The sequence below is a fragment of the Phocoena phocoena genome, chromosome 1 (assembly GCF_963924675.1).
Source record: "Phocoena phocoena chromosome 1, mPhoPho1.1, whole genome shotgun sequence".
Lineage (NCBI taxonomy): Eukaryota > Metazoa > Chordata > Mammalia > Artiodactyla > Phocoenidae > Phocoena > Phocoena phocoena.
Window position 1 is genome coordinate 127,222,604 of NC_089219.1, and position 26,766 is coordinate 127,249,369.

The 26,766-nt window shown below is 39.0% G+C and overlaps 1 protein-coding gene across 1 annotated transcript; it reads left to right on the forward strand.

Moving 5' to 3' along the window:
* Window positions 1–1,909: 1,909 nt before the first annotated feature.
* Window positions 1,910–20,612, forward strand: NTMT2 (N-terminal Xaa-Pro-Lys N-methyltransferase 2). Its single transcript, XM_065895968.1, is given in 6 exon segments — window positions 1,910–2,063; window positions 12,629–12,804; window positions 19,333–19,522; window positions 19,525–19,579; window positions 20,350–20,469; window positions 20,471–20,612. Coding segments are annotated over 6 exon segments (837 nt in total).
* Window positions 20,613–26,766: the final 6,154 nt, after the last annotated feature.

Consider the following 26,766-nt stretch of genomic DNA (forward strand, 5'->3'; position numbering starts at 1 on the left):
CATGGTTAGATTCCAAATCTTAAAAAAATTCCACTGACGATGTGTGAATTAGCTAGCTCTCCATTAGCTGCATTGTAGCAAATTCCAAAATTTAGCTGCTTCGAAGAAGCATTTATTTCTGACTCAGTAACCTGAGTGTGGCTTAGCTGGCTCAGCATCTTTTATTAGGTTGCTGGGGAAAGATTTTCCAAGCTCACTTATGGTTGTTGGTAGAATTTAGCTTTACCTGGGCTCTTGCACTGAGGCAGTTCCTTGCCATGTAGGCCTCTCCTTAGGGCAGCTCACAACAGGCGGCTGGCTTCCCTGGGAGCAAGCAAGCAAGAAAGCAAAAGAAAATGCCCAAGACAGTCTTTTTATAACCTAATCTTGGAAGTGACATTCTATCACTTCTGCCATATTTTATTCTTTAGAAGTGAGTCAGTAAGTCTAGCCCTTTCTCAGGAAAGAGGACACAGAGGTGTGAATATCATGCAGAAGTTGGGGATCTATGGGGCTATCTTAGAAGCTGCGTACCATAAAGTGTGCATTTGTGTGTATGTGGGTGTGTACATGTGTTTTCAGGGACACTGGGTAGTCAGTGGTTGCACATGGTATGGGGCCAAAAGAGTATGAGTTCTTATGGATTTTCCTGTTAAGAGTATTGGAGGGTTAAAATGGTAGTTGTTATCCCTACAGGAAACGTATGACATTCACAAATTGAGAATTTGAGCCAGCTTGATAAAGGGACTATTTACAAAGGTGTGGTAAGTTAAGTATAGAGAAATTACAAGGAATAGTAGTATGTTATTCCAGGGTTTGTGACAGCTTGGTGTATCACTCCCCGGAAGCCTGAAGCAGCATGAGGAAGGAGCAGATATCAGAACTAGGAGAGGATATTTGTATGAGAAGATCCCTGGACAGGAGCTATGACTTTTCACCATAGGAAGCAGTCAGCCTATGGCATCTCTGCAGGGAAGGTGCCAGGGGAATAAGTATATTGAATCACTCTCCTCCAGCCTCCTGCTGGCACTACCCCTTGGCAGAGCCCAACCAGAAGCCAGAAGGCAAGGAAGTTCACTGATGTTGTCAATATAGTCCAGTCTCCAGTTGCACACAGTAATGTGGGAAGAGTGGAAAGCAGACCTGGAGGGACAATCAGAAGATACCCAGTACCGAAATCAAATGAGTACTTATGAGGAAAATCATATCCATTATAGGCAGAGAGGAAGAAACAGGCTCACACTACTAGGTATTGTTTAGAGCAAGCTAGATGGAAGAGTTTGTTGACAGAGAAGGGTATTTAACATCAGAACAGGCTTTCATATAATTGTGTCTCTTGAAGATCCTTAAAAATGGGAAACACACATCCATCTCTATGAAATGATTTGGGCAAAACTGTACTGATGAAAGAAGTGTGAGTAGCTAAGATGACTTTGAAGTGTCCTTGTAACTTGAGGTTATGGCATTCCAGGAGGAGTGATGGAAATCAGGGAACTGGATCTCGTGCAAAATATTCACAACTCTTTGAAATGGAAATTAGGCTATTCCAATTTAGGAATCAAATTAAAGCAAGTAATTCAGGGTGTTAGCCAGCTGTGCTCCTGCCTGTTTGAAGTGGCAGCTAAAGGAGGGAGGCGTGCTTTTTCCTGGATGAAGCAGGATCTCACTCAGCCTGTTTTCATCTTTAGTTAGCACCTGTTGGCTTAGAGTGGTGGCAGCCGAGCAATCAGATGGTAGATGTGCCAAGTGTCTGACCTCCCCGTGTCTGCCGCCCCTCCCCCCAATCCCCGTGACACCTCTCCTGATACAGATGGACAGGGGCTGGTTTAAAATGACAGTTTCAAGTTCGTGTAGGAAGAGAAAGTTAATTCAAAGAAACAGCCAGACAAGCTTCCTTCTTCTGTAGGAATAACTATTATCGCCTTTCACCATGGCCTACCTGGGAACCCACTTTGCCTTCAGATCCCGCAGGCAGAAGACCAATGATGAGCTCCGTTGACATAGCATGTCCTTTATTCTTCACAAAGCTATTTGCAATGACTTCTTTCAGAGCTATCTCTACCGGCTGGAAAATATTCCCCTGGGTAAGTGAGTTAGAGCTACTAGATAAGGGACAAGAAATGACTGGAGCAACTGTGTGAGACTCTGGGGCTTTTGCAAAAGGAATTAGAACAGGGACACTTTCCAGATAAAAAGGACACACAACCAATGTCCATGGGCTTAAATGTTTCAATGACATTCTTTTATGGAAAGTGCAAAGACCAAGTATTGCCTGGCAGGACAAGCCTCTATTTGGGGACTTCCATGCACCTCAGACATGGGTAACTTGCTTCTCTGGGTGTTGGTTGCCTGAGTGTCAGGATTATAGAAATTAATTTCTTGAGTTTGGAAGGACATTTTTAGTATTTGCAAAAATTTAGAGGTGGGCAAATTAGGTAACTCAAAGATGAGAATATTAATACAGAAGCATATCAACAAAGAATTTTTTAAAAAGGCTAAACAATAATAGATCAAGGTTGTTGGTGTGTGTGGCTGTGTGTGAGTGTGTGTGTGTGTGTGTGTGTGTGTGTTTGTATGCATGAGTACACACTCCACATAATCCTTTCTGGCCTTTCTAAATTACAATAATAGTCCAAGAGCTTAAAAGGAGTAGATTTTAGTTTGGTCTTTGAATATTAAGAAAAAAACTGGGCTGTAGTCTGTCTCCATTTTAGTTATTTCCTCTAGTTTTCAGGAATTGGACAATAGGGCAATAAAAAGCTTATCTGGTTTGTCTACACCACTTTTCTCAGCCTCTGTGAAAATGGTTACTTCAGGACGCTCTTAACAACACTGAAGAGGAAATAACTTGTGATTAAGGAGTAAAGTATCTCCCTTTGATTTATATTTTCCCCCCATGAAAGCAGGAACAGTGTGTATCAACCCCAGTCTGCTTTGTTAAGGTTGCTGAAAGCCCCATTGTACACTTGATGTGGCCAGGGTTTCCAGACGTGAAAGGAGCTACATAATTCTTTGTATTGCATTCAAAACTATGTTAGCAGCTTACCAAAGTCTCTTTCTATAAGTCCATTTCTGAAGGGAATCTTTAACTCTAGACATACAAATACTTTCATCTTATATTTATTTCTTATAAAAATTTCACATTCATGACTCTATTTGATCCTCACAGCCATGCTATGCGATAGATAGGGTATTATTATTTTTCCACCCACCTTCTCACTCTTGCCCCCTATCTTATCTTTTCAAGTGAGGAAAAGAAAATTCAGAGATGATGAGATCTAATCTAGATAGATCTCATCTAGATACCAAAGCAAGAACCCAAGACCAGGGCTCTTTCTGGTAGATAGCACTACACATGAGTAATTCTTTTAGGACATAGTGTACATCTCATTTGTATTCAAATGGAAAAGTTAGAGCAGTCTATTTGGAAGGTGATGATGTTCTGACCACTCCACATATTGTCAGAGCATTGCTTTTCTGGAGACACTCTTTGGGCTCCACCTCAATAACAGTAGCTTGTTGGCTCGTGTTGCATTAGTCTGGAGAAAGATATTAATTACAATAACTTATGAGAGGTTCACTAAGGGGCAGATGACTGCCCAATTTTAAAAATAACTATTAGAAAAGAAACTCATCTCTGAAAGTAGCTAAAGATGAATTAAAAGACCCCAATAAATATTTATTAGACAAATTAAGGGCCCTTTACTAATAATTAATTGCAGGTTACCAATGTCCTGAGTTCAAATTCTGGCACTGCTAGTGGTAGAGAAAATCACCTCTGCAAGTTACTAAAGTCTCTGAGCATCATTTTCCTCAAAACTGTGGGGCTGTTGGAGGATTAAATGCAATTATATATGTGAAACTAGCCAATGCTCAGTAAGCATTAGCTTTTTATCTCCTTCCTTAGAGTCAGATCTCTTTGAAAGTCATCACGTAGCCTTCCTTAGAACAGGCATTACCGAAGATGATAAGCTTAATTTGCTATATGGGAGTTTTCAGGCTGCAGTGGATATTAGTCTTTTCAGTTTGGAAATAAAACTCAGCCCCACTGAAGTGTTTTAGAGTTGGCTTCCCCTCCTCCTGATGATTTCAAGACTTCATAGAAATGAAAATAAAACCCTTCTTTTAAAAGGATGGGGAACCCTACTGTAGAGTCTGCACAGAGAGTTTGTTGTTTGGGGTAGTTATGGGAAGAACAGTGGCTAACTGGACTCTTTGATTCCTTCTTTCCTTCCTTCCTCCCTCCAACTGCCTGTGTTAGGCAGCCAGGCTCACACCAGCTCACCGTGCAGTGACATTCATTCACGGGAACATTTGCTGAAATATCCCCGACTAGCCTCAGTGATTCATGGAGAAGCAAGAGGATGCCTATTCAAAATCTCCAATGGAAAAGTTAGCTATGCCATTGAATACAACAGGTCTTCACAAAGAAATGGGAGCAAGCTTATTACTATTCTCAGTGGTTTACATATATTATCTCCGTTAATCCTCACAACAGCTCTATTATGTGGTGCCGTGATTTTCTCCACCCTATATCTGAGGAACAGAGGAAGTAAGTAGTGCAGGATTAGAATCCAGGCAGTCTAGCTCCACGGTCTGTCTTTTTTAACCACAAAATCATGCTGCCTCCCATTGTAAATGGCAACTTGACAAATGAGAGGAGCAATGTAAGTTTTACCACTTTTTTTGAATTGACAGGAATGCAAAACATAGTCTATGAGGAGCGCTGGCTTTCTACTGAGATAATCAACAAGATGGGCAGCCAGTGAGCAGGTTCATATAATCTAGTTTTACTAGCCCACGTTCAGCTGGAGGCTTGGAGTCAATGAATTTTCCAAAGGTGGCTGTTTGTGAACAAATCAGAGGTAGAATAGGAAAAAAATTCATATAAATCTCCAGTTTGTATACCAGTGCATGCAGGGGCCTATATATGGCCCAATTGGAGATGTTCATATAATTACTCCTCAGTAATTATTCTAGCACTATCCACAGCATATTTCTAGTAGATAGAAGTCAGCGAATAATTATTAATTATATATTGAGCAAGAATCTATTACTCCTGGACATTGTTAAAGGCTTAGTTTAACTTCACATTTAGAACAATAGTTCCACATGGTTTAGCAAAAGGAACAAAGGCTTTGCATTTATTTGTTTGTTTGTTTATTTTTAACATCTTTATTGGAGTATAATTGCTTTACATTGGTGTGTTAGTTTCTGCTGTATAACAAAGTGAATCAGCTATATGTATACATATATCTCCATAATCCCCTCCCTCTTGCATCTCCCTCCCACCCTCCCTATCCCACCCCTCTAGGTGGTCACAAAGCACCGAGCTGATCTCCCTGTGCTATGACGGCTGCTTCCCACTAGCTATCTGTTTTACATTTGGTAGTGTATATATGTCCATGCCACTGTCTCACTTCGTCCCAGCTTACCCTTCCCCCTCCCTGTGTCCTCAAGTTCATTCACTAGGTCTGCATCTTTATTCCTGTCCTGCACCTAGGTTCTTCAAAACCGCTTATATTTTTAGATTCCATGTATATGTGTTAGCATACGGTATTTGTTTTACTCTTTCTGACTTAAGGCTTTGCAGTTAAATAGGTTTGGGTTAGGGCCTGGCTGTGACACTTCATTTCTGTGTAATATTGAGTAAGTTACTAAATCTTTCTGATTTTCTCATTACTTACCTGTAAAATGATGATTATAATCCCAGTTTTGTAGTGTCGTTGTGAGGATCAGAGTGTGAAGAGATGACCTGAGAGTGCCTAGCCTAATGCCTGGAACATAGGTACCCACTAATGGTTAGTAACCAACCCCCCTTCACTTACCCCTTTTTAGAAGAATTAGGCTCTGAGGAGGAAATTGAGAACAATGGCCACGCCTTTGCCATCGCAATTAAAAACTAGAATTAATAAAAACATTTCCTATAATACACTTGGAACTTCCAAATGAAACTCAGCATACAACTCTTGGCATTTTTCAAATTGATTTCATCCCTGTGGTAGGCATTGCTGCACAACTTTTTGTACAGTGATCCATTTTCCAAATGTTTATTGTTACCTTTGCAGTGCAAATGCCGTAAGATCATTTTTTCACTTTAAAGAAATGAAGAACCAGATCATTTCCCTTTATTGAGCAGACTTTCAGATACACTGTGTTAGATGGATGAAATACGAGTTTTGGATTTAAATAGACCTAGGTTTAAATCCCAGTTGTGTCACTCACTGGCAGTTTAGTTAACCTCTTGATGCCCTGTTTTCTTCTGTAGATAATCACATTTATCTTACATATTCAGTTAGATATAAATGCTTAGCATATGTAGCACATATATACATATTTGATCAGTGATAGTTAATATTTTTTATTATTTGGGTATGCCTAATTAGGAGAGAAGATATATCCTCCTGTAGTTTTTCGTAAACTACAAAAAGTGTGACTTATTTGTGATTATGCTGGTTTTTCCTTATAGCCATTCACTACTTTGCTGAACCTGTGTATTATTCAAAGAACAAAAAGCTAGACAATATTCCTTTATTCAGTGAACATTTAAAGGAGGTCTGCTATGTGTTAAGTGTAATTGTAAGTCCTAGGATTACAAGGAAAATAAAATAGAGCTTTATCCTGAGAGTTTAGTGTAGGAGAGAGACCCACAGATAATTTTTGTGGAATGTGGAAGTCATGTTAGAGACCACTACAGGATGCTGCAGAGGTGCAGAGGAGGCGTGGTGACTGCTGAATCAGCTTCTGACTCTTCTGATGCAAAATCTCACCATGAAAAACCTGTCCCCAGTATCTTCACCTGAATTCTGACCTTTTCAAATTTGACAGTGGGTCAGGTAGAACACTAAAGTTGGAATAAAGAGTTAGGAAGACACTCAGCCAAGTGGGCAGGGGATGTGATGTGTGGTGGGAGCTTGAGTACATTCTTGCTAAAGAGGGGAAAGTGTATTTTCCCTCCTTTCCCCCCTCTGCTTACGTTATTTGTGTTGAAGGCTGAAAAGAATTTAGGGAACACTGAAATAGCTCTCAGTTGAAAAGAACAAAACCCACTAAAACTTTCAGGGTAGGCAGTGCATTATTTTAGAGGCAAGAAACACCAGACACCTAAAGCATGCAGGGAAGAAATAAAACCTAGAGGGCCTCTCAGGGTAACTCTGAGACTTGTTAATGATGACTTTCTAGCATTCTGGCACACACAGACCCTTGGATTCTACCAGGAACATTGATAAACTCCCACTTCCTACCCCTTCCTGTTGGTGAAAACACAGATGACTTTGGTTTTTTTTAGATTCCATATGTAAGTAAGATCATACATTATTTATCTTTCTCTGATTTATTTCACCTAGTATAATGCCTACAAGGTCCATCCATGTTGTCACAAATGGCAGGATTTTCTTCCTTTTATGGCTGAGTAATATTCCATTGTGCCTAGGTACATTTTCCTTCCTTCCTCCCTTCCTTCTTTCCTCCTTTCCTTCTTTCCTTCCTCCCTCCCTCCCTCCCTCCCTTCCTTCCTTCCTTCCTTCCTTCCTTAAATTTTTACCATTTCTTCTTTAATGGCTAAAATGAGAAGTCATCACCTACAAACCTCTTTCATGGAAAATCTGACACTTCATAAGGGCATCTTCTAGTTGGACTTTCTTTTCTCTTATAGACTAACTTGATTCAATATTCTATCTCCGATCATTTCAAACGTACCATTTAAATCTAGCCTACATATCCTCTGAAGACTCCCAGGTCAATTTTCAGTTGACAGACAGGTCTAACGTTTGGAATAAAGTCTAAAATAGTTATATCCAACTATTAAAAAGAGAAAAAGAAAAAGCTACTCAGCAAACATAGACACTTATCTCGCAACAAAATTTTTCTTAGAGAGTTCACGAGATCTTTGTTCTTCTTCAGGGCAAATTCACATATACTTTATTTTTATTTTTGTAACAAGTAAGCCGTTGGAAGGTCCTTGGGAGTTCAGCTCATAACGTAGGTCAAGAAATAAGTACCGTATTATATCAAGAACTAATAGAGTGTCTAGTCTCTGTCTTAGACTACCCCAAGTTTCACAAAAACATTGCAATCATGCAAGAATAAGCCACTAGATGCATTTCTATAATAAAAAGGCACAGGCTGATGACTGATAACCTTATCTGAATCAGCTGGCACCATTGCAGGAGCTATCAAGAAGGGAGAACCTGGGGCTGGCCATTACACCTCATATATCTTTTTAGTGAAATGTTCCTGTCAATTAGGTGACAAGCCCATAACCATAAAAACGTACCTATTGAGTCTGACCCCTGCTGAGCTTGGCATTCACTTGTAGTCTAAATGTTGCTGGCATAATGGACCATTCCCATTTCCAGATTAAGGGTTTTAGTAAACTCCACCAACTTGTTGACTTAACCAGGTGATGATGAGTGTGGCTGTTTTGCTGCTTTGGTTGGATCAACGAGAGAGTACTGGGCTATGGCTTGCCTGTGATCCCAAGAAGCATTCAACTCTGGGAAGACTTGGTAAGCTGTGATTTCCTAGCCTGCTTTTCTGAGGCATACAGAAGAATTTGGAACAGTCATGTTTTTGGCATGGCAATGATTAATTTTTGTCGTCCCTGTTGAAATTATCAGCATTTCTTGAGCTACCTGTTCATACAACACTTTACCAAGTACTAGGGAAGGGGGACTGGTGTAGGTCAGTGGTTTCCAATGTTTTTGAACATGAGGGTGCTCCTTTTAATGTTTTATTTTCTCAATCAGTAACTAACTTGAGTATAAAATGTCAAAAAATCTATGTATTATTAATAGTTTTAAAAGATTTATATTTTTAAAATGACAATCTATTGTTGGTTAATATATATGGGAGATATAGTATATAACATTGTTAGTCTCTAGAAAATAAAGTACATGGGAACTGATTTCTGTACCCCTTTTAGCAAATTCATGATCATTCAAGGGTCCAAATGTTGGCCACATCCAGTGTTTTCAAGTTGGGAAATACTGATTTAACTCCACAGATGAAGCATACTAAAATGGATGGTAGTAGTGTTTATTGGATTTTTAACTTTTAGAATAAAAATTTGGGATTATGTAACCATTGTTCAATTCAAAGCCAAGTAGTGCATTAGTGCAATGTCACAATCTTTGTTTACCTGAAGAAAAGTGTTCCTAGTTAAGGTTAAATAGATTGTCTTTTCTTATACTCCTTCTACATAAAATTATGTCATATTTTGGTTTGCTTCATATCCTGATTGTAACATTTTTATACTGTTGTATATTTTACTTCGAACTTTCAACTGTTTTATTTTTGTTGATTGCGGTTAAAAATATATCTTCCTAAGAATATCACTATGTCTCCTTACTTCTTACCTGCTATGTATTACCCAGAATCCAGTTCATTCTACTTCCTGAAGATATTTTTTTAAAACCTATGTTTTCTGTTGTAATATAAACTGATTTCTTTCTAGATCTGATAGTATCTGTCATTTTGGTATTTCTTTTCATTGGATTCCTGGGTTAATTTCATTGTATATCTTCTCTTGATTTTAACCCTCATTGGGCTGGAATATAGCTTCAAAAAACTTCTGAAGGATGAATCCATGGGAGGTAAATATTCTTTCACCATTTGAATGGTAACAAATTTTAGCCTCAAAATAATTTTCCCTCAGAATATTGATGTCACTGCTCCACTGTTTTCCAGGGTTTCTGATGAGATCTGTGTTATATGCCTGATTCTAGTTCTTTGAACATAGGGTTGCCAGATAAAATATAAAAGGCCGGCTAAATTTAAATTTAAGATAATCAACGAACAAATTTTAGTATAAGTATGTCCCATGCGAGTGTGATATTTCAACTGTACTTATACTAATAGATTATCCATTGATTATCTAAAATTCAAAACTAATTGTGTGTCCTGTATTTTTATTTGCTAAATCTGGCAACCCTACTTGAAGGTCAACAAACTTTTTCCCTCTAAATAACTTAATGATCTTCTCATTACTCTTTGTGATTTGAAATTTCCTAAGGATATATATAAATGTGACTTTTATTTAATTATTAATTATTTATATAATTATTTTTAAATCCATACTGCTCAGTACTTTTGGACTTTATAGTCTCTTTCACCTCTGGGAAATTTTTTTCTATTATTTCTGTAATAATTTTCTTCCCTCCATTTTCTGTTTTTGAGAATCCTAATTAGCTTGATGTTGGGTCTTCTGAATTGTCTTTTTTAAAAAAATATTTTCCAAATTTTCTTTTTGATTATAGCTCATTCTTTTCATTGAATTCTGAGCACTGATGGAATGTACTTAGCACTTTCAACTCATACAACTTTTGTTTATTTATTTATATTTTTTTGGCTGCGCTGGGTTTTCATTGCTGTGCGCGGGCTTTCTCTAGTTGTGGTGAGCGGGGGCTACTCTTTGTTGCAGTGCGCACGCTTCTCATTGTGGTGGCTTCTCTTATTGCGGAGCAGAGGCTCTAGGTGCACAGGCTTCAGTAGCTGTGGTGAGTGGGCTCAGTAGTTGTGGCTCACGGGCTCTAGAGCACAGGCTCAGTAGTTGTGGCACACAGGCTTAGTTGCTCCACGGCATGTGGGATCTTCCCGGACCAGGCTCGAACCCGTGTCCCCTGCACTGGCAGGCGGATTCTTAACCACTGCGCCACCAGGGAAGTACATGAATTAAGTCTTTACAGCTCTAATCTTTTTACTTCTGTTTTCCATATCAATCTTTTCCTTTATGTCCTGATAATTTACTCAACGTTATATTCCAAAGTGTTTGGTAATCAAAATTTAAATTTCTAAGAATTCTTTATTATTCTTTAAATTATCATTTTCTTGACATCTTCGATTTATGGATGCACCTGTTCTCATACCTCTTCAAGGGTGTAAGTTTTTGTTTAGTTTTGGTTTAAATTCTCATTCATTTCCTGGATTATTTCTATTTCCTTTGGGGTCAGTTTTGATTGTCTATCTGTATCTTTGTTTTTCAGACTGCCATTTTACCCCCATGTGTTTGGAAATCATTATTTATCCATAGTTAGAAATGAAGGACAGGGGCAGTGATTTTAGGTAATGGAGAAGGTTTCCTCTGTTATATACTTCTCCACTGAATAGAAAGGATGACAAGAAGCTCTACATTTGCCGGTAGATCTTGCGAGACTCTGAGTATGAGGAAATGAGGTACTTGGAATCCTCTATATGCCAGAATGAGTAGTGTTCTAGGATTCCAACACTAACTGGTCTTTTTCTCCTAAAGCACTTAATTAATTTTTTTTCCTTTTTTTTAGAGAAGAGACATATTTACCCTCCCTAGGATTATAGCTGTGCTGCTTGTCACTTTTGTGGGGAGTGCATTGGTTGCCTCACCAGTTGGCCTGTAGACAGATTTTTTTTGTTTTATTAACTCTTACTTCCTTTTGCAACTCTCCTGAGCTGTAATTTTTTTTTTTTTTTTTTTTTTTTTGCGGTACGCGGGCCTCTCACTGTTGTGGCCTCTCCCGTTGCGGAGCACAGGCTCCAGATGCACAGGCTCAGTGGCCATGGCTCACGGGCCTAGCCGCTCCACGGCATGTGGGATCTTCCCAGACCGGGGCACAAACCCGTGTCCCCTGCATCGGCAGGCGGACTGTCAACCACTGCGCCACCAGGGAAGCCCGCTGTAAATTCTTTAGCTCTGTTCCATCTGCTTTATCTGTTTTTTGTCTTCCAGAAATTTGTTGAAATCATGAATCCATTGATGGCCCCTTCTCATTTTCTTCACTGTTAAGGGTTGAGTTTATTAAAATGATTCTTGGGGAGTACTGGGGAGCAGGGAGGACAAATGCATATATTCAGCCTATAATCTTGAACCATAAGTTTCTCCCTTTTATCTCACTTTCTATCATTTCCTTCTGAATATCCTCTGATGAAAATATTTTATATCTGCAAATGTACCTTTTGGTTTAAAAAACACACTTAAATGCATACTCATTTACCACTCAGAAGTAGAACACATGTTTTTCTAAAAATAAATGTCTTAAAATACCTGAAATAATGAAATGACATAGTATATGTGAATATGCCTAGTACACTACCGGGTACAGAATAGTTGCTCAATAAATATTATATTTCTTTTTATTATTTTATTTTCATAAGATAGATCTCAAGCACATTTTCTGTAATGTTGGTACAAAGAGATATTTGGGTATGAGTTGCATAAAAAAAAAGAGATGAAAAAATAGCTATGCCTAATCTACCTCGTGATTAGAAGTAAAGATTAGTGATTAAATTCTCATAAAATATTTGAAGGTAAAAGTTACTTTGAAACTTGTGATATTATTTATTCTACTGTAGCAAACATTGTTCAGCTTTTTTTTAATACAGTGACAAGCTATTTTTAAAATTAAACTCTAGTGTTATTAAATCATGAAAATGCCACATGATTGTGGTTTATGCATGAGATACCTGAAGATCATAGGAGTTAAGAACTTTACCCAAGGTTACATAGCAAGTAAGTCACTGAGCCAGAACTCAAACCCAGATCTTCTGACATCAAACTAATACCCTTTCTCCCACAGCACAAATTTGCAGGCTTCTAAGAGGAAATTCAATGCATGATAAGAATAAACTTGTTCTGCCATTTAAATACTGATAAATATTAATAACATTTCATTTGCAGTGAAATTGTATGCTTTAACAAGTCAAGTCATCAATGGTGAGATGCACTTCTATGCCAGAGCTAAACTCTTCTACCAAGAAGTACCAGCTACAGAAGAGGGTATGATGGGAAATTTCATTGAACTGTCCAACCCAGATATCCGGGCCTCTCGGGAATTTCTTAGGAAATTTGTTGGGGTGAGTTATCCAACTGCAGTTTGATGAGGAGGCAAAGTCCTTTCAAACATTGAGCTCACATGCTTCTGTGTTGTTGCTTAAGTCATATTAAAGCCATATGGCTCAGCCAAGAGTTTAGTGTGAAAGCCTGTTTTAAGATGTTCAGAAAGGATAGGTCACATTAAATGACTGGTTTGTCCCACTTGGCATTTCACCCTCCTAGCACCAGCTAATATCTTATGCTACAGGGGAAGGTGAACTAGCAGTGTTAATATTACAATTAGTGGATTAAGAAGACTTCTCTTTCGGAGTCTCATAGATAAACAGTTGATACCCAGATGATTGATGAGAGATCATGCCATTTTGGGTTTTGGGGTGATTTTTTGAGTCTCTGTAATAAAAATTCCATGTTGTAAGGAAATGCAAGCTTATGTTCAGTCTAAAAGTGGTAAGTATAGTAGAATCTCTTTATATTATTCTATACATAGTTGAGACATTGCCTTGAAAGAATGTGATCCCTTTGTAGACTTGGTGTTGGGTGAAACTCCACTTCCTTACTTCCACGTCATATGAAGATGGATCATATACTGTAGGGGCCAAAATCTTGGGCTCTAGAGTCATTACAGTTCTTCTTACTGTATAAGCAACCTTGGGCTTATTCCTTAAATGCTCTTAAACCTCAATTTTTCACCTGTGACTAGGGCATAACCACAGAACTCACCTCATAGGATAATGTGAAGCTCAAATGAGATAATATAAGTCAAGTGCTTACTTTAGTGCACATAATTATTGCCCAATACATCTAATTTATTGCCACTACTACTAATAACAAGCTTTCATAAAATGCATTCATTATATTTTTTTTTTTTTTTTTAAACATCTTTATTGGGGTATAATTGCTTTACAATGGTGTGTTAGTTTCTGCTTTACAACAAAGTGAATCAGCTATACATATACATATGTTCCCATATGTCTTCCCTCTTGCGTCTCCCTCCCTCCCACTCTCCCCATCCCACCCTTCCAGGCTGTCACAAAGCACCGAGCTAATATCCCTGTGCCTCGCGGCTGCTTCCCCCCAGCTATCTACCTTACTACGTTTGTTAGTGTGTATATGTCCATGACTCTCTCTCGCCCTGTCAAAACTCACCCTTCCCCCTCCCCATATCCTTAAGTCCGTTCTCCAGTAGGTCTGCGTCTTTATTCCTATCTTACCCCTAGGTTCTTCATGACATTTTTTTCCCTTAAATTCCATATATATGTGTTAGCATACAGTATTTGTCTTTTTCTTTCTGACTTACTTCACTCTGTATGACAGATTCTAGGTCTATCCATCTCATTACAAATAGCTCAATTTCATTTCTTTTTAAGGCTGAGTAATATTCCATTGTGTATATGTGCCACATCTTCTTTATCCATTCATCCGATGATGGGCGCTTAGGTTGTTTCCATGTCCTGGCTATTGTAAATAGAGCTGCAATGAACATTTTGGTACATGACTCTCTTTGAATTTTGGTTTTCTCAGGGTATACAACCAAAATACACAAGCAGCTCATGCAGCTCAATAACAAAAAAACAAACAACCCCATCCAAAAATGGGCAGAAGACCTAAATAGACATTTCTCCAAAGAAGATATACAGAATGCCAACAAACACATGAAAGAATGCTCAACATCATTAATCATTAGAGAAATGCAAATCAAAACTACAATGAGATATCATCTCACACCAGTCAGAATGGCCATCATCAAAAAATCAAGAAACAATAAATGCTGGAGAGGGTGTGGAGAAAAGGGGACACTCTTGCACTGCTGGTGGGAATGTGAATTGGTTCAGCCACTGTGGAGAACAGTATGGAGGTTCCTTAAAAAACTACAATTCATTATATTTTAAGGAGCTTCATTCAGTTGTTAGAATAGACTTACCCCACACAATGAAGCTATTGTTGGTTCTACTGAGAACAAAGTCCTACCCAGCAAATAGGTTTTGTTCCAATTCACTATGAAGTCATTCGTTTGAAATTTGGAGTCCATTTTATTCTAATGAAGGAAACATTAAGAATATTTGGGGTTATGTTGTCAGCCTATTTAGAAGCATAACGTTAATAATATCCCTAGTGTTGAGGTGAGGTTCACTTCACATCCAACTTCCCTAGAGCACCCTTTGCCTGAGTATAGAAAAAAGGATAATGATGGAGCACCCATTGGGCCAAAGTGGACATCAGCTGTGGCCATAAAGACTATGGAGCTAGGGCTGTTGGCTGGGGCTATTTCTAGGTCAGGTTAACCTGGAATATTTTTAAATGAGTGTTGCTGACTGATTTCACTGAGCACTTTTTCTGAGATAGTCAGTCACTCTGATAAGCACTTCAGAAGCACTGTCCTATTTACTCTTCATAATAATTCTGTGAGGTAAGTACTATTATCATTTCTTGTTTTCACAGTTGTGGAAACTGAGGCTTGGAGAGGTTAAATAAGTTTTTAAGGTTACGCAGTTGGTAAGAGACAGAGCTAGGACTTACGCCTGGCAAGGTCTGTCTGACACCAAACTCCCTGCTCTTATCCACGACATATTTTTTCCATTTGTCTCATGAAGCAGAAAAATCCCTGCTTTGTGTGTGTGTGTGTGTGTGTGTGTGTGTGTGTGTGTGTGTATACCACAGACCTCAACTCTCCTCCAGTCTGGCCAAGAGCAATCCCTCCTGCTCGCCTCATGGTGAGGCTGACTTTGATCCCAGTGCATTTCAGAAGCTTAGTTAGTAATCCAGCTGTCTTGTCACTCCATGTGGAATGCCAAGCTGACCACAGGGATGCTGGTCAGACAGAGCCCATACACACGCCCATGGACCCGGGAAAGGAAACAGCCTTGTGCTTGCATATTTATGTTGGAAAAGAGCAGCCTGCTCTTTTCAAACAAATATAAGGAGTCCTTCTTAGTAGACTAGGCTCATTGTGAAGCTGTGACCTCTAACTAAGTACAAACACAGTCTTTTTAAAGAAATGATATTTTGGTACTTTGACCTTAATAATATGCTAAATTAGTATCCAGGTCAAGATACAAGGAGTTAGGGAATATGAGTATCTGACATGATTTATCCTTGTGTCAACTGGGAAAAGACAGATTGTTTAATTTAAAGTTTTTCTTTCCTTTCAACACTTAGTGACATGAGACAGTGGGAAAAGGTGTTTAAACTTGTTGCAAATGTGCTTACTTTAGCAAATAAACAAATGATACCAAGATGATGTCAACAGCATAGCTGATAACATTCCTTACTTCTAGCTGTCTATTGGGGAAAGTAGAAATTTATAAAAAGTAATTGGTATTTGATGATATTTATCTCTTGACATTTCTCAGAGATTGGATGACTAAAAAATTGGGGGCTAACTTGTATTTCATGGTTTTTATAAAGTGGCATTTAGCACTTTCATTTTAGTTTTTTTTTTGCGGTAAGTGGGCCTCTCACTGTTGTGGCCTTTCCCATTGCGGAGCACAGGCTCCGGACGCGCAGGCTCAGCAGCCATGGCTTACGGGCCCAGCCGCCCCACGGCATGTGGGATCTTCCAGGACCGGGACACGAAGCCGTGTCCCTTGCGTCGGCAGGCAGACTCTCAACCACTGTGCCACCAGGGAAGCCCTCATTTTAGTTTTAAACTCCAGTGGAAAGAAGGTAAAATAATATTCTTCAAGACAAAGTACATAGGCAGAATCAAAATGAAAATGAAATTTCTAAGAATATTTCACTATTTTATATGAATCCATAAATATGAAGATAGGATAATAAATGAAAATAACAAAACATCTTGTTTTGAAATCACACATTGTATGTAGTTCTGGTCACATTCATGGAAGAGCATCAAATTTCAATCCAGTCACAGTAGTGGGCAGCCATGGTATCCAAGAGGCTAGAGATGTTGTTCCCAAGATCAGCCTTTAAATGTCCTTTCTCAGAGGTGCTGCATGTGAATGAGAGACAGAGGAATAAATGTGGTGCCAGGATATGAGGTAGTGCCAACCATGTGGAGTGATATGCAGTAAAGAGAACTAGGCAGTAGTGGCGAAGGGCTAAGGTGCTCAGGATTTGAGTGAAAGGCATCTTTTGTATTTGTAAATAACTTGTTTCAAGGATAACTGCGGTCAGATATCACACATCTAAGTTGGTGAAAAATACACATCAGAGGATGTGCATTTTCAAGGAAGTTCTATTGCAAATATTTCACCTCTTTGGGCCTCAGTTTCTTTGTCTGAAAAAGTAGGGAGATTAGACATGAATGGTTTTAAAACTCCAGGGTTGTACTGATATCCTTCAAGGGCTTATTGGGAGAATGATAGAAAGACTGAGTGGGTGAGGCCCTGCCTCACTTTAACCAGAACAGCTTCATATTTATTTGTTCATTGAGAAAAAGGAGTTAAGCTGTTTTAAACTTCTTGAAATCCTCTGGCATAGATCTCTGTTGTCTCTGTTTTATTGTCCCATGGTTCAATTTTTAAAACCACTTGCTATAATAATGTGAGCAACACGATCAGTAGAGGCTTTAGGGCTAAATAATGATAAGAAAAAACTATAATGAGAATCTCTAGTTGAGCACACAGATTTCAACTAAAGTCATTTTCAGTAGCTTAAAATAATTTCCCTGTATTTCCCTCCATCTTGTTTATGTTATAAATTTATTTAAATGATGCTACTTTTATGGACTTCATAACATAAAACTTTAGCCTAGGCCTTTTAATGAATTAGCTTAGTTTATATTATAATATCTGAATGAGGGATGTAGCATATTGTAAGTAGGAATGGCAAACAAGTGGCACATGTACTACCACTTCCCATTCCCATACTCAAGGCAGACGTAACTAATCAATCATAGACCTCTTCCTGGTAAGTCTGAATGAAGCCTTAGAATTCTCTTCAACATAACGTTAGACAGCTACTAACAAGGGAACCAGAGTTGTGGCACTTGAGGTGACAGCCCTAAGGTAGAACTGGCTTTGGATTCACACAGTTCACTGTTCAAATTCTAGTTCTGCCATTAGTTGGGTGATATTAAAAATGTCTAAGGGTCCTCATCTCCAAATTGGAGAATAATCATTATCTTGTGGGGCTTTTTGATTACTATAGTTATTATGGATGCAAAGAGCTTGCTACACACAAGCAGTCAATAAATTGTGATTATTATTATTTCCTCTGAAAAGAAACTACAATTACTTCACTTTTTGTTCTTCTTTGTTCTTGCTGTAAGGAAGGCCTTTTGAGTGGACTGGAAAGCAGCGTTTCTGATGTTTCCTTCTGCTTAAACTTCACCTTTTGATCCTTAGCCAATTTTTTTTTTTTAAAACCCTTAGGTCCTGAGAAATCAAGAGTAGACTTTCTCCTTAAGATCTTGATTGACAACTTCAAGTATCTTGTTACTGTAATTTCTAGCACAAAACCTATTCAGCAGCCATCCCAACTGTGACCAAATAATTTAGACCAGCTGAATCTTATATATATATATATATATATATATACACACACACACACACACACATATATATATGTATATATGCACATACACATATACATATCATAGATATATACTGGTCATGTACACATACATATATGTATATATGTATATGTGTATATTACTTTATAGAAGCAAATTTGAGAAAGTTTTTATTGGCTGATTTCCTCCTATCTCTACCCCCTATTCATCTTTCACCATCAGTTAATTTAATGCAGAGATTTACTTTAAAAACATTTCAGGGCTTTTGTGCCCAATAAATCATGTAGCTTCTGGTATAAAAGCAGAAAACAATTTTTAGCATGAAAAGAGACAAGGGGACTTTGCTGCAACTACCTTTTATCCTCATGAATGTGCTGTGTGTCACTGAGGCTGAGTTTGAAGTAAAATCCTGGCCTGAGAATGGAACAGTTTGCATTTCCTCAGCTCAAGTCTTAAAAATTATCTTCCACACAAGAATAGTAGATAATTCAGAGCCCCCAAAATCAGTTCTGAAAAAAATAAAATTTCAGTTATCCATCCCAGTATGAATTGAAATGTTTTCATTGCATGAATTTGAAAAGTAATTTTAAAACTCTGAAAGACTCTCACTGCTTTGCTCTCTCTTTTTTTTAACAAGGCAATAAGCTATGGTGCAGGTCCATTTAGCTGTGGGTTTGACCCAAATTTACAGTTAACAAAGTTCTATTTTCATAGGGCTTTCAAAGGCCCATTTATTTTAGAGAAAATTACCCAGTTTTCAAACTTAAGATATTATTTTCTAAAATCCTATTTTGAAATTCTTTGAAAGACCTATATTTGAATAAAATAAAGAAGGTAAAAACTAGACATGATTGGATTTTTTTTGAAAAAAGTCATTGAATATTTTATAACTTGATTGTGGTAGTGTTTACATGCCTGTATACATTTGTCCAAACTCATTGAATGGTATACTTAAAATAGTACATTTAATTATATGAAATTGGCCCAAATAAAGTTTATTTAAGGAGGTAATTGAGTGTCCAAACTCAGGGTGAGTGTCTGTTCCTGAAGTATTCCACAGGGTACCTTTCTGCAGGGGCCTGGGAGAGCTGGGACAGACGGTGCCCTGGATTGCAGCTCTGGGATAGGAAGGGTCAGCAAGCATGTCCTGTTGCTGGTTTCCAACACTGTGGAACTTGTGGACATGATGGAATCGTTCCTCCTCATGGCACAGAACTACCTGCAGGTCAGAGGGGACAAGGTAGAAACCTACCACTGCTACAGTCTGAAGAATTCACACCCCCACTGGGGAGATACGATGCCATCTGGATTCAGTGGGTCTCTCTCTGGTTAGTCCTGCATGGCATTGCATCTGCCATTCTTCCCTTTCCAGATAGAGAAGAAGAAAACACATGGGGCTGATTGGAGGATTTGTGGAGGCAGAACAAGGACACAAAGGGAGATCTGGCTATAGTTGTGCTTAGAACAGTTAGCTAGGCTTAGGTATCATGGGAACTCCCCCAAAGCTCTGGTCCTCCAGATTTCTCCCATAACATCCTCTGAACAAGCTTGACAATTCCCATTCTTAGGGATGGAGTGCCTTCAGACCAACCTACATCATAGAAGAAACCTAAATATTTGAAAAACTTTAAAAAGTGGGGACAAAAAGAGTCTATCCCCATTTACTGGAAAAACTAGACTTTCTTAGATTTAAATTCCCAGGAAGTGAGACAGCAGTGAATTGGATTTTGGTCTGAGTGTGTGTGTGTGTGAGACACAGAGGAATGATGACAGAGTTCGGCTGTCCAGGGGACATGGAGGGAACCCAAGGGATGAGCAATAGTTTATCTTGTGCCTGGGAGGTAGATAGACTAGGTAAGATAATATCTATTTTTTAGAGCATACACTGATTCACCTCAAAGAAGATACCTGTCCTCTTACCTAAATTCTCAAAGCCTCCTGCAGCAAAACAATTCAGGCTATTTAATAATTCATGAATGAGTGAACAAATGAGCTCCTGATTTGTAGTCTTGTGGTTGGTCTGTCTTTCCTACTCACCTCCTTTCCCACCCACCCTTTCATCCTGTTCCCCCTTTTACTTGGCCTCACCTGTTGGGTACCTGACTGTTAAAGACCTTCTTACATTTCTTTCCCGGTGCCGACATGGCCTGAAAGAAAACGGCATCATCATACTGAAGGACAGTGTGGCTCAGGTGGGCTGCATCTTCCATCTGTGTGACTCGGGATATGGACATCCTCCAGAGCCTCATTAGGAAGAGTGGGCTGGTGGTGCTGGGCCAGGAGAAGCAGGACGGCTTTCCAGAGCAGTGCATCCCAGTGTGCATGTTTGCACTGCATAGCGATGGACACTCCTGACCAGCAGTGGGAGTGAACGGCTGCACTGCATGGTAGTGCTTTGGGAAGAGGTGTTCTCCTCTGAGGTGCCCCTTGTAATTCACATAGGAGTGAAGGGAAGGGACTACAGCATGTTTGGAAATGACTGATGTAATATGTACATGTTTCCACTAATTATGTAAGTACATGCACACACTCTGGATTTTCCAAAAGAGAAATGGAAAGTGGCATCTGGAAAAACTGCTAAACTGTACAAGTGTACGCAAAAAACAGAAAAGGGAGCAACGTTCACAAAATCTAAACTGCTTGGTCTCTGAAGATTTGCATTATAGAGTAGTTTAGGGTGGGTGGGGTAAAGCCTAGACCACCTTTCTCTGCCCTCATGCTAGATACATTATACTTCCTTCCTCCTTGGGAATACTACTTCTCTAGATAAAAATCTCCCCCTAATTAAGAAGGCACCAGTCAAAATAATCTTATAAAAACAATTCCATTACTTAATTTTGTCTTTAGCAGAAAAAAAGACTATGGTTTCACTTTCTATTTTGGGTCAGTTTCACCACCCGGTGATGGAATATGGATATAATTTGATAACAAAAGTCTGCATTTCAGTGATGGGGAAGTGTCTCCTTTCAAGAGAAAATGTTTTACCCTTGAAATTTCAGCCGTGAACATATAAGTAAATGTCATTGTTAATCTAATTTTAGCCATTGGCTTCCAACACAACTTGCTTCATTGCAGCTGCTCCTGTTTCCTTGATTGATATGGCTGTACATTGGAAAGAGAAACGAAATGATAAGCCTGAAAATTGAACCAACTGGATTAATTTAAGGCATTGGTTTAATTAAAAATAATCTAAAATCTTTCAAAAACAAAAATGTAATTAATTTTTATTAGCAGAATGTTTAAATATAATAGCTACTGTATTTAAAACACTAATATCTTCATGTGAAGGACATATTTGTGTTTTGATATATATCGAGTCTTCTATGAAATGCAATCAATTTAAGTAAAGAAAGTCTATTGTATGGATATGCTGTCACCATAAAAATCATGTCTGTAAGTCATATCTCTAACTTAGGAGGAAAACAATTATTATAAAACATTTACTACCTTGATATAACCTTACCTAGGTAGTTTCATTTATGTCCTGGAAAATTATGTCACTTACTCTGCCACTGGCACCTTCCAGCTGCAGTATGTTATTCACAGTGCTCTAGGGTAACGTAACAGAATGTGAGTTAGAACCATTGGTGGAGAAGCCAGAGACCAGAATTAAATAAAATGGGGGATCATTACCAAACAGACTGAGTAGTATGACAAAACAAGGGTACTCAGGTTTTCATCCTTTGTATCTTGGAGCAAATTAACTGAATCTTCCTTTTTGGCCCATCCCAGGAATTTTCTGTTTCTTTTATCTGAGCACCCTTATTCTCTTACTTCTTGACTTTATGCTTTGCCAGTACTCACATGCTGATTGACAAAATTGTCCATTTTCTCTGCTCCTTGGCTCCTCAAGGAGGAAATAACAGAATTGTCCTATGAATATGGATGTTTCATCTTTAACTCAGTTGAGTCTTTGAGGTTGAGCAGCAGTCCTTTTCTCATCCTAAATCAAATCATTTTCCATTCTCCTTAGAAAATTTCCAGGTCTTTATTGTTTCACAAAGTTCCCCCAAACCATATCTATCTGTAATTTAATTGAGAATGTAGAAACTGGTGAGTAAATGTATCAACATCCCCTATCTATAACAAGTTAATAATTAGTACAAGGTAAAGGGAAGAGTAGCTTGAGAGGTGAGGCCATCAGAGCCAAATCATGCTGCCTAACAGGTCATGTGAAGGTCTGGACATGTTATTCAAAGAACGAGGGAAAGATCTTGAGGTTCCAAGTAAGGGGCTCATTGTTTTGGTCTTCTAATGCTGTAGAAAGAAGACATTAGGAGTAAGACCTACTCCAGCCATCTTCAATCTAATTCAGTAGGCCATACACATTGCTAATGTTTATCAACATATCTCTGTTGTATTATAAGTGACAATCTACATTAGTTCACAAATTCTGTCCATAGTCCAACTGCCCCAGGATCCTTTGGGCAGTTTTTATAAAATAGAGATTCCCAGGTTCTGTCTCCGTGAGAGTTTGATTCTGTGAAATGGGATCAAATAACTTGTATTTTTGTAAGGTCTCAAAATGATTCTGATCATTAGTTTTGTTTAAGGACACTGATAGGGAAAGGGGTGTCAAACTGGGCCCTTTAGAGTCAAAGGAAGATAAGACAGGGCAGGCAAGAAAGCGGGCCAGGTTCAGGGAAGTAGCTAGATGGTGAAATCTATTCTCCACGCCGATGCCAATCTTTCTAAAACATAATCTGACCATGTTATGTATAAACTTTCAGTGACTCCCCATCACTGATATGATGAATTCCCATCACCTTAGAATGACATATAAAGCCTTTTGTGATCCAACCCTGGCTTCCCTCTCCAGCCTCAGTTTTCCCACATCCCCTGCAGCCATACTTAATTATCAATACATACAGATCTCTAAAGGAGCTATGATTTAGGGCTCATGGCATTTATTGACGTTACTTCCTTAGCGTAGAACATCTCTCATTCTTCTTTTGTCTGGCTTAGACTGCATAGATGTTACTGGCTCTAGGAAAGCTTCCCTCACCCCCCAGGTGCTGGCTTAGGTGCCGCCACTATATGCTACCCTCATACCCTCTGCTTAACGTATTACAGTACTTATCATGTGCATTGTACTTGCTTGCTTACTTGCCATTTCCTCTATTAAATTCTGAGCTTCTTAATGGAGCATTCATGTTAGAGTCTCAGTCTTTAGCCTATGCCCTAGCACACTGCAGGGACTCCAACTTTTATTGAAAGTATAAAAGTAGAAAGACTCAGGAGGCAGTCTGTGTTTCTGGAGGCATCAAACAGGAATCAGCAAAGCAGCAGGAAAAACCAAGGGCTTCTGAAGTTCCACGAGCACTGGAATGTGCAAGACTGGACAAAAGAGTGATCAAACAGCGCAAGCTGGCAAGAACTAGGAAATGCACAGAAATAAGAAGACAGTGAGCTCAGGCATCATACAAGCACCTGGGAGGAGACTTTAGCAAGAAAATTAGGTCCTGCGGTAAAATCCTGCCTGATTAGGAAGTCTCTTTTTTCAACAGGAGCCAACTCAAGGATATGGCCAACCAAAGCCCATCGTTTCATTAGGTGGGAGGATGTACCTCGTAAGAGAGATATGTTAAAATTGTGAGTAGGTGTTAACAAAGTGACTCACAGGTGAATCCTCACCTGTTACCTGCTAAGCGACAAGTCCAAAGAAGCAACCAGGTTTAGATGAAGTTAATCCTTCTGTGAATGTTGAGGAGACGTAGAAGTTGCTCACCTCTACTTCACAGATGAATTCATCACAAACATGCCTGCCATTCTAGATTAACTTTGGAGGACCCCTTGGTTTATACAGTGACTCATGAATAGGCACAGTCTTCACCTATCTCCTCTTCTGAGAACCTGAGCCACCCCTCCTCAGCATCAGTATAGAAGCATGCCAAGTCTTAAGGGGTCAGCAATTTTATACATTCAGGACCATCGTAAAAGTATAACACAAAATGAACAAGGTCATCCACGTGAAAGATGATCTGCTTTATATTGTGGACACATTTTGGCCCCATTCTGGCTTTTTTTTTTTTCTCCACCATTTCCTGTAACTGGCCTGTTTTGAGTGATGTATTGGGGAGAAGACCTGTGTCAGATATACTCAGCTGCCTGTCATGAGTAATTAAAACCAGTTGTGTTATTGCTTTCCTTAGTTCTAGCTGACTCTTTGATGCTTTGGTGTCTATGCCAGAAAACTACCTCTTATAATCATCAGAGGCCAGTGCTTTTGTAGAGGTCACTGCAAGTTAATTAAGCAAATATGTGAAAAATAGTTTTAAATTATCTCAATTAGTAGTGTGTGTATATACTTGTATCTAGAGCTGGGGTTGAGGAGAGACTTTTAAAATAATAACTGACTTGCAGAGTTAATGATTTGGTGTCAGAGAACTACACACATACAGCACCTTTGTATGTTCATTAAGTTGGCATTATTTGTCCTTTTGCTGTGTGACAGGCTGTATTACTTACTGCAAATATACATACAGAAAATGTCCAAGAAGATCATGACACTGTAACGGGCAAGAGAGATATATAAATAATTATAAATCAGGATAAAGAGGACTAAAACAATAGCATGAACAAAGAGTTAAAGTAATATACAGAATACAGTGACTCACTACATCTCTGGGATTTGAGGGAGGCCACACAGATTCCATTCATTCAGCAAATATTTTTTGAAAAAAATATGCCATGCACTCCTCTAGGGTCTCAGGTTACACAGGGAATAAAAGCCAAAGATCACTGGCCTTGTGGAGCTTGTATTCTAGGAGAAATAGGAATGCAGTAAATAGAAATTAGTAAATTATTTTTTTAATGTTAGATGGCAAATTTTTGGAAAGTAAAAGGGAAAAATAGAGTGAGGGGGATTGAGAGTCATGGAGGAAGGTTATAACGTCAAATAGTTGCCAGTATTGGTTTTATTGAAGAGGTGGCATTTGAGCGAAGTTAAGAGGGTAAGAGCACTGACCATATGGACACCTGGGGGAAGAGGGGGCACCTGGTGCAAATGCCCCAAGTCTTGAGTGTGCCTGGACTATTTGAGAAACAACAAGGAGGTCAGTGCAGCTGCGGCCGAGTGGATGAGGGAGAGAGTGTAATAAGATAGGAGCTTTAGGGATATGACTGGGGCCAGATCACACAGGGTCTTGTACGTTATGGAAAGGGCTCTTACTTTTATTCTGATCGAGAAAGGAGGCCTTTGCAGAGTTTTGAGCAGAGAAGTGACATGTTATGACCTGTGTTTTAAAAGGATTCCTCTGGCTGCTGTGTTGAGAAAGGATAATAGTCGGGGTGAGGATAAAAGCAAAGAGACCAGATAGACCAGGATCTGGTAAATTATGGCTCACGGTCCAAATTCAGCTTGTTGCTTTTTTGTAACTAAACTTGTACTGGAACACAGCTATGCCCAACTGCACTATAATGGCAGAAGTGAGGAGTCACCACAATGACCATATGGCCTGAAAAGCAGAAAATATTTACGATATGGCCCTCTTACAAAAACAAACAAACCAAAACCAAAACCCCCCCACAACTTTCCCGATCCCTAAATTATCGTATTGCAGTAATTCAGGAGAGAAGTAATGGTGGCTCAGACCAGGGTGGCAGCACTGATGGTAGTGAGAAGTGTTTGGATTCTGGCTATGTTTGAAATTAAAGCCAATTCTATTTGCTAAATGATTGTGTGGGGGAGTGTAATAAAGGGAAGTCAAAGATGAGAGTAAAGGTTTGGACCTGAACCAGAACATAGTTTCTATCATTTGAGGTAGGGAAAGTTGGTAGTGAAACCATTCTCGTGGTGAAAGATCAGGAATCAGAACAGCTTAAAGTCAACAGGTGTGAGTTTTTAGATGACACCAAGTGAAGATATTGAGGAACTCACTGAATAGGCAAGTCTGAAGTTCAGGAGAGAAGCCTGGGCTGGAGATGGAAAGTTACCATAGAGATGGTATTCAGAGTTGTGATTCTGGATGAGAGTACCAAAAGGACGAGTGATAATAGAGAGGAAGACAAAGGGTGGGCTCTGGAGCAGTTAAACGTTAGGAGTTTGGGAAGGAGAGGAAAAAACAGCAAAGGAGACTAAGGCATGAACAGTAAAGTCAAGCTAGAGTGGAGTGTTTTGGAAGCCAAGTGAAGAAAGTATATCAAGGAGGACAGAGGGATTGACTATATCAACTCTTTCCAATAAGTCAAATAAGAGGAGAACTGAGAATTGACCATGCAGCTTTGATAAGTAAGTAGGAACAAAAGCTGGATTGGAGCAGTTATGAGTATGGGAGAAAAAGAATTGTAGAGAATGAATATAGACAAGTTGTTTAAGCAGTTTTGCTAGAAAGGGAAACATATTTGCAAATAAGGCAGCATCAAGCAAGGGAAGTAGGGCTAAGAGAAGGGTTTTTTGTTTTTGTTTTTAAGGTGGGAGAAATAATTTGATTGAGTTTGTAGACTGATGGGAAAGATTTGGTAGAGAGGGAGCCATCTGTGATTGAGGAGAGGAAATGGGAGAATTGCT